The following is a 12,861-nucleotide window of genomic DNA, read 5'->3' on the forward strand; positions in this document are numbered from 1 at the left end:
AAATATTTTTATGAGAATCAAGAGATTCCATTTTTTCCTTTCAAAATTTTTACTTTCTTTTTTTTACTAATTTTTTAGTTTAATTTAATAATTTCATTTAACCTTGCAGTGATAAGCTAAATGCAGCAGTTCTGTTGTTACAGAAATCTATATCTATATCTATATCTATATATCTATCTCTATCTCTATCTCTCTATCTCTCTATCTCTCTCTCTATATATATTTATATATGTGTGTGTGTGTGTGTGTGTGTGTGTGCACGTATGTGTGTGTGTGTGTGTATGTGTGTCTGTGTGTAAGTGTTAAAAAAGAAAAGAAAGCACTGAAAACAAAGACACAATGTCAGAAAAAAAGGGAGCGAGGGAAAGAGACAGAGAACGGAAGCTTTGAGGAAGCAGTATATCAGAGGTTAGCCTTGTTGTTCGTGCTAAAGGGGAGTCACCTCCATGACCTATAACACATTCATGAATGCTTAAGTACCATTCCTCTACCCCTCTCTATCCACCCTCTCTACCTCTTACCGTCTTCTGCCGAAACTGCATTTGCAGGCTGGCGAAAAGGCTAAATGAGGCATTCTAGAGCCCCAGTTGGAGCTGTACAATTTAGTTTGAGATACCCCCAACTGATATCTGCTTCCCCTCCCCTAGAACAAAGGGGGCCAGTTATGTAGAAGTTTATTTGCCAAAAACAGCTTACATCCTTCCTTTTTAGTGAATACGGGACGGGAGAGACACAGGGACAGACACTCTGTCTCGACGTGTTTATTCGTAGTCTGAGAACGGGTGGAGGGGGAGTGGGGTGATTCCGTCATGAGACTGAATTAGAGGTGGCATTGTGTTTGGATCACTAGGAGGATTACAGCTTAGACACTCTCATCTGAGAGGTTTTTACTGGAGAGCCTGTGAAACCTTTTCATCCTGGGCATATTGATCAGTTATGAGTAATCATTTACGAACACTGTAATGCTTTATTAATTAAAGAAGTGACAGAGATTATATCCTGAGCATTAACTAAATAACAAGCCCTCAAAGACACCCAAGGTCTTAGGTATTTTTCCCTCTCGTGTGATTTTTTGCTTTCAAATTACAAAATAAAAATCCATGTAAACTTTTCTTACATCACTCTTTTGTAAAGATATAACTACACACATATGTGTGTAATATCCTATATGAAAATGCATATTCATGTGTCAAAGTATCTGTATATGCACTAAATGTGTGTATTGCAAAGTCACAGTTGATTGAGGACACAGATTTCCAGGTCAGATTAAACCGCTTCCCCAACAAGAGCCCCCCATTCTCCTGGACACAAACACAGGATGTCCTTGATGGACACGGTGCTATTATCTAGCCAGCCAGCCAGCCACAGAGAAAAAAATTGGAGGGGACTGAGTTATTAGCTGGCTTGTGGGCTCACAGCACATGAAACAATGCCACAACTAAGATTAGCATGGCCAAGAGAGGTAGTATGTTACAATTCAAACGGTTATTATTCTCTCTTTTATTAATACTATCATTCCCAGTAATCAAGATTTGTAGAGGCAGGGAGGGTCTAGGGACAGTCAAACAATATGACTGATTATCAAAGGGGCTGCGATAACAGACTGTGTCTTCTGAAAAAGGTAGAAGTGACGAGGTACACAGGCGCCATTCAGTAAACAAAGGAAGAAATCATACAGAACCCTTGAGAAAATAACATCAACACTGTGGAATGATGGTGCATAGGGCCCTATCAATTCAGGTTGCAGCAGCGTGGGAGGCAGGAGTGAGGTATTTTCACATAATACATGGTTTGAAAATAATAGTTGATAGCATCTGGGAATAATCAGCCTGTATGCAATACCTGGAGGTCAATCCCCTGTTTTGTATTCCCTTGCTTTAGTTTTTGTTCAAAGTGGATGTACCATTTACTGTTTCTATCTAAAATTAAACCAAGTGCCTTTCAGGCTTTGCAGTGTGTATGTGTGTGTGCCTACCTGTGGATGGAAGAGTGGTGGTGAGGGCCTGAGGAACTTTTCCTTCAGAGCTCCTACAGGGTCGAGTAGCTTCCTCTTCTCCACCCTGCTGGACCAACAACAAGGCAGAGGGTTACGTACCAAGGTCAGATTCATCCACAGCCTCCATCCACACACTAACCATGACTAATCACTTCATGTTACTTCATCTTACTTCATGTGGGAATCACAGTTTCTGGTCTAATCGGGGCTGAAATACCTGTATATGGGGTCCATGAAGAATGCTGAGGGCTTGGCATAGTGCAGGGGTGGAGGCTGGTGAGGCTGTGCTTGGGGCTGCTGGTGCTGGGAGATGGAGGATTGGTGTAATGACTGGGAGTGGGGGTGTGGAAACCCAGCTGGGGTTTCATCCTTAATGGAGACCCCCTTTAAAACTCCATAGACATGGTTCTTTCGATTTTGTGGCTCTGCTGCCACACCATTATGGCCACCTCGGCTCCGGCTGCCAATGCTGAGGTCCAATGGCTGTTCTTCACTACTAGATATTGCTAACGGTCCACTACTGCTTCCAGTACTACTGTTGGGGTTTGAGTTGTTTGTTGGGGTGGGTAGAGCTAACTTCGTCTCCTTGGGCTTTGTAGTGAGATCAAAAGGTGACTCTGCAGTGGGAGCAAGAGCCCCTGGGGCACCAGAAACTATCTTTTGCAGCTGCTCGCGAGGTGACTTGGGCTCTGCCTTAAAGAACATGCTAGGATTAAGGGTGCCTCGATCAGCACTAAAGGGATAGAGGGAGTTGTGGAAGTTAGGCAGGAACTGGAAGGGAAACATGGAATGGTAGGGCAGTGGACCCATCTTCTTCTCCTGATGAAGACCAATCAAACCTGGACCAAAATATTTCTCAGCAATTGAGGCAATAGCTTTGATGGAATCTGTGGTGACTGTGTTGGCATTTGTGGTGGCAGGTGGGAGGGCTTGCTCATCAGGCGGAGGGAAGAAGGAGTGCTGGGATGATGCAGAAGAGAAAAATGGACGATCAATTGCGAGGTTTCCCGCGCTAGACACGGCTGATATCAACGCACTGTTTGTGTCTTCTAGCTGATGGCCTTCTTGACTTGACATGGCCCCAGATGGTTTCCTTCTTTTACCACTTCGCTCACGTTCACTCTCTCCATCGCTCTCCAGGTCAGAACCATCACCTGAAGCAGTACCAGTGGTGGTGTCCAAATCTGTCCCACTTGTGGTATTAATGTCTTCAAGATCACTACCGTCAGACATATCTGCCATCTTAGATTTTGGCTTGGCTTCTCCACTAGAAGACAAATCCAGTTGTTTGTTCTCTTTCTCTTTGTCTTCCACCTGACTCAAACCACTGCCTCCATTGCTGTTTGTTGAGCTAACCAGGGACAATGGAGGTGCATCTAGGGGACTCCGGGGAAGCTTCACCTCCTGACTGCTGCTGCCCAGCGGGCTCTTTATCAATGGACTGGCTGGCAATAAAGGTGGTCGTGGATATAGTGACGGGGGGAAGATACCTGGGAAACCATGTGGGAGAGATGGGAAGCCATGGGGTCCTGGGGAGAAGGGCAAGCCAGCGTGAGGGTGAGGTCGGGAGGGAAAGTAGTCAGCGAATCCTAAACCTGACTGGTTTAGACCTGGAAGGTGGGGATGATGGGACTTGGCCTTAGCCATGATGGGACTAGAGCTCATGGGGATGCCAGGGTTGAACATCCCTGCAGGGGAGCCATAATGGTTTTTGCCTTCACAGAAGCGACGATGCTTGTTAAGGGAGGAGGTAGTGCTGAACAGCTGCCCACAGTCCTTGCACTTGATCTGGGTGCGGCAGTCAGCATGCATACGCTTGTGGCGGCAGAGGTTGGAGAACTGGGTGTAGGATTTGTGGCACACCTCGCCTGGGGGAGCAAAAAGACGCAGCCCATCAGGGCCTGGTTAAACCCATTTTAACACTGTCTCTAACTCTGTATACCAAATCAACTTCAACATATACATCTGATTGGAAACTGCTGATGAAATGGCTCTAGAAAAGAAAGTGAGCGGATTTCTGCGGATTAAACCAATCCCTTGTTCTGAAAATCGAAACAGCTACATTGTTCCTGATTTACTGTATCTACATTGTAATGTATTTCACTGGTAAATAATTACTGAACATATGCAAGAAAGATCATAAAATTCATATGTATTCAATTACTTTAAAGAGAAAAAAAATTTTGTATCAACATTATCTTTGCTTTTTTAGTAGTCCAAAATAATCCAAGCCATATGTCATAAACCTTTGCTTGAGAGAAAAAAAAGACATAAGTGAACAGGTCAAATTTATTTTTTACAGTAAATAATCAAATTAATAGCAATAGAAATATGATCTCTTGATGTGTGCTTGGTTCAGAGGATGTGACCAGGATGATCAAAAGGTTGGTGCACACTGAGAAGAACAGGATGATGGAGAGGTATATGAGACAGAAAAAAATAGGCAGAAAACAATGGACAATTAAGGATGAAGTGATCATTAACTTTCAAAGATCTCACTTACAGATGAAGGGTTTGACACTGCTGTGGATGTGCTTATGCTGCTTGAGGCCTGATGAGGTGGCAAAGGTCTTGCCACACTCAGGACATGTGTGAGCGCGTGCACCAACGTGCTGGGAGCGGATGTGTCGCTGAAGGTTGCTGGGATCTGTGAACACCTGAAATTTGAAATAAGTATATAAATATACAAATGTAAGCCATAATTAACAATACAAAAAAATAAACATTCCCCTTTTTGTATCATATTTTGACATTCTCATTGTTCTTATTGTTTATGAAAACAATACAGCATTTTCAGTGCTTTGATATCTACATAAAGTACTATTCTGTCTAAATGACTAAATCTACGCCCAGTACCGTTATGATTTATGGCTAAAAAACAAGACCATCAGAATTTCTGAAGCAGATAAAGCCTGTGTGTCCTGTGCACAACTTACGTGCCGGGTATGCTGTACCTTATCACAGTTTTCACACTCAAAGCGCTTGCCACTGTCATGTGACATCTGGTGACGGATGAGGTTGGACTTCCAGTTGAAGGCTTTGGGACACTGGTCACACTTGTATTCCCTCTCCTCTGTATGGACTATCATGTGTTGGCCCAGACTTGATAAAGAGAGCAAAAGTTCATCAGTGAATTCAATAATTCATCCAAACCCTTATTTGATTACTTGATCTTAGGGATTACTGAGGTGTGGTTGAAATTGTCATCATGTGTCTCTGTGTACCTGTACTCATTTGGGAAGATCTTCTCACAGTCTTTACACTCGTGGATCGGCTCGTCGCTGTCCTCACGTTCCTGTTTGAAGTCCTCTCTCAGTGTGTCAAAGATGGAGCCGCCACTGGAGCAGGAATACTTCTGGTGCCGCCGTAGCTCAAGTGTTGAGGAGAACAGCTCATCACAGTCTTCACAGCGGTACATCTGCTCGTCTACACACACACACACACAGATACACACAGACACACACAGATTTGTTTAGCCATCACACGATTCAGCTCGCTGAAATATGTAATAACCATTAAAAGCCATCTCAACTGTGTGAGAATTATTTTTACACATTTAATATTAATAATACAACATCAAATGTTTAAATGTTGTAGTTTGATATTGTGTGTTTGAAACTGACTGTAACTGTTAACATTTTAAAAAAGGTAAAAAAAAATAAATCTTATTTATTCCCCTTGTCAAAACTGTGTTTTGCAGGCTTAGAAGCCTATTTCTTATAAATAGGAATGCAAACTTAAAAACAATACAATATCTTAAATTAAAAAATATTTTTTTTTTTTTTTTAACGAATAAATAATTATCAACATAAAATTAAAATAACAAAAAAGTCTACATAAAGATAGAGCTTGTGTTAAAATTTGGCCTAACATTCTGCAGTTTCAGAATTTCTGGAGTGGGACAAAAGGCAGTAACTGATACCTCTGATAATTTACACTGTTGCTGGGTGACATTTAATTGTGTCCACCAGCTTTTAATGTATGTAAACAAAGACGACTACATTTTATGGGAGTCAAGACATTGCCAACTTTGCTGTGCACAAAGAAATTAGTGAATGCTGGTTTTAAACCTAGTATTTACTAACTCCTGTAGGTTGCATCTCCCTGAAGATACAGAACTATCTATAAAAACTGTCAATTGTCCTAAACAAGAACAAAAATCTACTACCTATCTGTGTGTTAGTTACAGCTAAATAGATTCCCATTCAAATGGTAAACAACAAACAACAATCCTGCAATTGACATTCACATAAAATGGAAATCAATTAGCAGTGACATGTAGCCTTCATTAACACAGTTAATTGCTTGTTAAAGCAAGTGTTTGCTTGAGACTGTAAGTGTAATAGCACACAGGGGAAACAGTAGGGGCTGGTCTTCCCCTTCCATGTTGATAACCTCTACAATACTTCTCACCACCAAGGTCAAATGCATAAAACTCGGGCCAGCTTTTTCAATAGCAAGTTCCTGAGTCAGACGCCAAGTTCAACAGATCAGGGGAAAGCCCGGTGGAGTGTCTTTGTGCAGGGGCATAAATGTGTGTATGTGTGTGTAAGTGTGCATGTGTTTATGTGAGCATTTTCCAAAAAGAATGAGCCACGAGGAACAAAGGTAAGCAGGGGCACAGTGGCGCCAACCCCATGGTGCTTTCAGCGCCAACCTGCCATACCCTCTTTGCCATGACCCAAGCAGCCAATGCCTGAGCTGGCCCCCCAGGTGTCCCAACACACCATGCTCACCCATCCATCATTTCAAGCTGCACTAAATGGGTTTATCCAAAATGACTTACAGTGCATAGCTCACCTGTTTTCTACTGCATGTGACCGTTTATCCAGCTGGAACTTCTTGGACACATTAAAAGGGCATTAGTGTAGCAACATCAATGTGTCTAACCTTGGGGAGAGGGATAAATGACCTTCTGGTCAATGGGCCATTACACTGAGCTCAAATGCTCAACTAACTAGCTCACTTTGACACCAATGTGCACATATTTCATGAAGAGCAAGTGTTTTACTGTGTGAGAGTTGGTTGTGATTTGCTGAGAAGCTCAAACATCTCAGATACTTTTTGTCTGTCACCCTTAAGAGTGGAAAAAGTTTTTTAAAAACAAAACAAACCAATAATCAAACAAAAAAAACCAACAAAAAAAAAAAAAAGAACAGGTGGCTCAGATACAACTACAACAAACTTTGTTGAATTTAAAATGTGGGAAAAAAGTGTGAATATCACAAAAGTACAAGCAAACTCCTTTTGGAACAGGACGGGTGTTGAGATATCATGGAGTGGACAGCCGGGTGTGCAGGTGTGTGTTTCAGTGAGGATGCACGTAAATGAAGGTGCTTGCGTGTGTGCATCAGCGTGCCTGTGTTTTTTTGGTAAGCCTGGTCTGGGCAATTGGGGTGGGATGGGGTGGGGGGCGGAGGGGTTATAAAGGGGAGACTAATAGCTCTCTGGGAGACGAAGGGAAGCACAATTATGTGCAGTTTAGCAGCTAATCTGGGAGCATGGGTGAGGTCTCAGGGGACTCCTCAAGTCCTCTACTTCAAATTCCTTCTCCGATAAGCCAGACACAGAGAGGAGGGCTGCACTGCCAAGCTCCCACTCAGCCCCGCTACCTTTCTCTCTCTCTCTCTCTCTCTCTCACTCACTCACACAAATACATGGAGACAAGCAAACAAAACCGACACTTTCACCTCTACAATAAGTGGACTTATACTGTCCCTCTTCAGGCTCCTCTCTGTGTGTTTTCCTGTGTCGCTCCCTCACAAACAAACATCTTCAAACAGCAGACGAACTGTAATGCTCATTTTTTTCTGCCTGCCTTCATCTCTCTCTCTCTCACACCAACATACAACGCCAAATACTTTGGCTCTGACACACACATTCTGGCAGGTGGAGAGCCTCTCTATTCCCTGTCTGCCTCCCTCTCTTTATATTTCACATGCATACACACAGAGGAACTGAACAAATCATTTACAAGTCTGCTCCATCTTTGACACACTCCTACAACATGCCAATCTGGTTCTTTTCAATAATCTAGCCTGCTTTGAGCTCCTGTTTCCTCCTGTTCCTTTGGCATGGAGAGCTGTGCATAAACTGTGCATCATGTAAAGGAGGGAGGGGTTGGGGGGCTGGTGAACTGCAGAACATCTCACGAACATCTTGTTCTCCCTCCACCATTTCATAATCAATGACAAGTAAGAGTAATCAGATTTTTTTTCATCTGTGGTTCCAGAAAGACTGGAAACACAACAAAACAATGTTACCTGACAACAGCAGTTCACCACAATAAGTCCAAGATGTTTAAAGAAATACAGCGGAACCACGGCCCCTTTTACGCTTAAGTGAACTTTGAAAGAAAAGCCCAGATCGACATTGAACAGCTGTCCAAGTTAGATGATGAGATAAAATATTGAACATATTCAGTCTGACGTACCGAGACACGGTTGAAAGGTAGTGAGTACAGTGACTCGGGTTACCCACTGGGGCGGGGGGTGACGCACTTTGAAAGGTGAGCCAATTTGCAGAGACACAGTCTGTACAAGTACAACAGACTACACACAGGCGATCCTGCAGATTTTAGTGTTATAACGGAAAGGTCAGGATCGAACAAAAATACACACAAATTATGGGGAAGGTACATTTTTTATCTCAACATCCATTTTGATTTACAAAATTGTTCAACTCCAAACGTAGGCTAAAATAAGACTACGTTAATAATAAAGGGGGATTTCAGGCCGCCACCAGGTTTAATCACATAGTTTATATAGGCCTAATTATTAAACAATTTAACATGTTAAAAAAATAGAATTTAAAAATAAATAAATAATAATAATAAAAAAAAAAAACTGGGCCGATTCTCCGGGGCATCGATTCACTGAACGCATGACAAACTCTGACGAGTGCACTTAAACTTCCAAAAACGCTTAGGCTGAATTTCTAGGGACAAACTGGAAATGTGACTTAATAATAACAACATATTATTATCAGTCTTTGGCCGATAAGTAATAACTACAAACTCTCAGCTTAAAGGTCAGGGGTGCTCCTGTAGGATGTGTTTTCAAGGATATGGTTTCCGAATAGTTTCTTTTTGATCTTGGCTTCCCGTCAACAGAAACGTTCAACTTATGGCATATGACAAGCGCCAATTGACGCCCTAACACAGTGTTTCAGGCAAACAGGCCCATTACATTTCAGCATTGTGAGAACACAATTCAGACCAGACACTTAAAACAACCTTCCTTATTGGCAGGCCTGTTTTAAATGACAGGTCCAAAACGGCCTTCGACCAGATGCTTTTATGCGGGATTTAATTCCATCCTGGAAATTTATGATTCGAATAATTCACATTTCTTGAGGAAAAAGAAAAAAAAATCTTGAAGAGACAGATGGTGTCTTTTTTCCAGTCACATTAGCCGGGTTATGGAGTGTGTTGGCCGCGAAAGCAGCACAGGATGCAGGTTGGAGTTTGTTTAAAATGTGCGCTAATGACTCGCATTAATCTTACCTTGTAGGTTGGGTGCCATGGATCCCTCGGGGAAAACACCGTCCTTCATATACACTAAAAGCTCCTCCCCTGCTTCAATGTCCCGCACAGTTTTATAATAAATCTGAGGAGAGAGAGGGAGAGAGATGTAGACTTTAACTTAAGGTCAAGATGGAATTAAAAGTCTGGATCCTTACATATATAGGCCTATTATGGCAGTTAAAGGAAGAGCCTTGTGTTGAAATTGTAGTATTAGCATATTAATACAGCTTTTATTGAGAAAATAAAACACAATGCATATATGTAAAATAATCTACAAATCCAGGCTGCAGCAGAGTTATGCAAAGATCATATATCATCTGAAATATTCACAATATTTAACAAATTACTTGCACTAATTAAAAGCCGTGCTGTGAGAGATTGTTTTAATATAGTCTGTGATACAACACAATGATTTATACCACACTGATTCAAACTTGAAATAAAATAAACAAAACGAATATAAAATAATAATACCCCCCTTAGGCCTATTACAAATCGCTTAAAATAAAACATAAAAATCTGTTTCTGTTCTTTCACAAAGAATGACTCAAACATTAGAAAAATGGGAAAGTGCAGAAGAAATCCAGACGACACAAATGGTGCTGTAATCTAAACAGTCTGAAAGAAAAGTGGTGGATGAAACGAAAATAAACATCAAACAGCCCAGCTGCTCTCCTGCATTTTTTTTTTATTTACAGCTGCAGCAAAGCGGGAAATGTCAGCTTTGTACCTGCGCAAAACAATTCATTCAAATGAGGCAGTTTCACTTGTGTGATCGAGCATAAATTATCCCTGGACGAGTTTTTTTGTTTTGTTTTGTTTTGTTTTGTTTGTTTGTTTTGTTTTCTATAAGTAAAGACGAGGAAAACAGAAAAAACAAGAATAAAACAAAATTCGAGGCCATTCAGCGCGCAGGCCTTACGCACTCTCTGTGCAACTGCTCGACAATCTGTGAACAAAAATAAGCTTATACATTCACATACACTCTAAACACGTTCATTCAACCTGGTCACAATGAGCGTGTTTTAGTGAGAAATAAATAAACCACAGCGCAAACAAGCCCTCTCCAAGCTGCATTCAGAAAATGTGGCCTCTGAACACATGGGGGCGCTCTGCACCAATTCAACGGTATCACCACAACAAGGAAGGCAGAGCACACTCATTAATTCACACACACATACACACACACACACACACACACACACACACACACACACACACACACACACACAGACGTACACAGTCATACAGACTAACACAGAGGAGACGGCTGGTGAAAATAACTTCCAAGACTTGGTGAGCTTAAGATGAGTCTAGGACCAGGGTAAAAAAAAAAATCGTATTATTATTATTATTATTATTATTATTATTATTATTATTATTATTATCATTATTATTACTATTATTATTATTATTACTATTATTATTATTATTATTATTATTATTATTATCATTTACAACAGTTAGGCTACTCGGCGGAAGCCTCTCTATACTTTTTCGAGCTGACCTTTCTTTTCTCCGTGAGACGGAACAGTTGAGAAAGTTGCGCGGCGCTGCGGAGAGCCTCCAGCTGCAGTAGCACTTCAGTCCCGGTGGAGTTGGCGACACAACCCATAATAGGTCTACCGGAGAGGGAGCGGGACGCTGGAGCGGACAGGGCCAGGGAGAGGAGGTCGCGGAGCAGCCAGACGCGCTGCGGACGGTCGGTGATCGTTCCCTCTGGCTGGATGAAGCCCGACGCTCCTCCGCTCGGCTACTCTCTAATCTAGTCAGTGAGCGCGTCTTTGATGATGATGATGAGTCTCTCTCTCTCTCTCTTTCTCTGTCTCTTTCGGACTCTCTCTCTCTCATTAGTGATTCCCTATTGCCCCTTGGTGCTCTTTCGGTTACCCGTCGGCCACTCCTCCTCGTCTTATCTCCAGCCAAAAGGATTGAGGGATCTGCGGCGCAGACCCCTCCCCGCATCTCCGATCCCAGCCGGCGCTTTGGCCGCTTGATAAATCTATTATTGATGTAAATAATGGATAAAACAGCCCGACAGACTTCCACCCACTCTATTACTCTCACACACACTCACGCACGGAAAAATGCATGCACACGCACACGGACATATAAGATAAGCACAGAAAGTCTCAGTGGGTCTATGAACGATGTGTAATGTTCTTAACTTTTGTTCGAAACATTATTTCGTTTACTTTCTTACTGTCTGGCCTAAAAAATAAAATTTCTTAAAACCCTGAGGTCAAGTTTAGATTTAAAAGTAAAGGTAAAAGTAGAACTACATGTTAATACAACTTGTGAAAAATGATGAAACTGTCTCTATGCATTCATCATCAAAGGGTTATTTTTTAAAAGCTATCAATTATTAATATCATTTTTATCATTTTAATTATAGTTGTTGCGGGAAAAAAAACTAAGAAAGAAGCATTGCAGGAAACATGATAGGAATATGTACACTGGAGAAAAACAAATAATTTATCAAAGATGAACAACATCGCAATATTTGTTAAACGCTTCCACAATTTTATAGTCCATGCAATATATCTTGTATTCTGTTTATTTTACAGCTGATAAAATAGCTTCTTATTAATGACACATCTTCCTCGTTTTATGACAAGATTATAGATATATATAGAGATTTTTAATTACATTTCTAATTAATATTTGTAATGTTTACAGCATCTTAATATATCTTTGTGTGTTTTTTGTATTGATGTGTGTGTGAATATGTGTGTGTGTGTGTGTGTGTGTACTCTACAGTAAGGCCTAGACACTCAGACCTATCTTGACCTCTTCCCATCTCTGTCCAGTGTTCAGGGGACAGATGTCTCATCGATCAATGCCAGCCGTAGGGCCTGCAATAATCCCCCACTGTGGCCTCATACACTCATGAACACACAACAGTGTCTATTTATTGATGGATCCATTCGGGGGTAGAAGGGCAGATCAAACAGTGTTGGAAAGGGCTCTGCTCCAAACCACAAAAGATGAAGTACTGACAAGAAGGTGGACAAGTTTCGTCTTCTTTTCAAACCGCCATCTCCTACCCACCCATCTCCTACCCACCCAACTCTCTGACACACACACACACATTCACATACACACACACACACACACCACCCATTGCGCCCTCTCAGCCGTTACCATCACTAGATGCAACTTGGCCTTCGAACCACTGAATGGGCTCGATTTACACACCAGTTTTGGGTGGTTGTTGGCATTCTAAATGAACGGGAACTATTTTGTTGGGGTAGACACACACACACACACACACACACACAACATTAAACTGCTGATTTGCCTCATTTTGTTTGGCCATCATTTAAGGAGCCTGAATATT

General features: G+C 41.7%; 1 protein-coding gene across 9 annotated transcripts in view; it reads right to left on the reverse strand.

Annotated features, from left to right (window-relative positions):
- Nucleotides 1-12,861, reverse strand: part of prdm16 (PR domain containing 16) — a 181,039-nt gene that overhangs the window by 11,539 nt on the left and 156,639 nt on the right. For 3 of the 9 annotated variants that reach the window (XM_071475776.1, XM_071475775.1, XM_071475781.1), the window contains exons 5-10: nucleotides 9,501-9,603; nucleotides 5,221-5,422; nucleotides 4,933-5,098; nucleotides 4,500-4,653; nucleotides 2,214-3,897; nucleotides 1,976-2,063 (exon numbers count right to left, since the gene is read on the reverse strand). In XM_071475776.1, the coding sequence (XP_071331877.1) occupies nucleotides 1,976-2,063; nucleotides 2,214-3,897; nucleotides 4,500-4,653; nucleotides 4,933-5,098; nucleotides 5,221-5,422; nucleotides 9,501-9,603 (2,397 nt within the window). Of the gene's footprint in view, nucleotides 1-1,975; nucleotides 2,064-2,213; nucleotides 3,898-4,499; nucleotides 4,654-4,932; nucleotides 5,099-5,220; nucleotides 5,423-9,500; nucleotides 9,604-11,028; nucleotides 11,691-12,861 lie in introns of those variants that run through there. The other 6 variants (XM_071475782.1, XM_071475777.1, XM_071475778.1 and 3 more) reach the window with 6 other exon arrangements.

This window comes from Trachinotus anak, unplaced genomic scaffold (assembly GCF_046630095.1).
Source record: "Trachinotus anak isolate AG129_WGS33_773 ecotype Australia unplaced genomic scaffold, CSIRO_AGI_Tana_v1 ptg000004l, whole genome shotgun sequence".
Taxonomy (NCBI): Eukaryota; Metazoa; Chordata; class Actinopteri; order Carangiformes; family Carangidae; genus Trachinotus; species Trachinotus anak.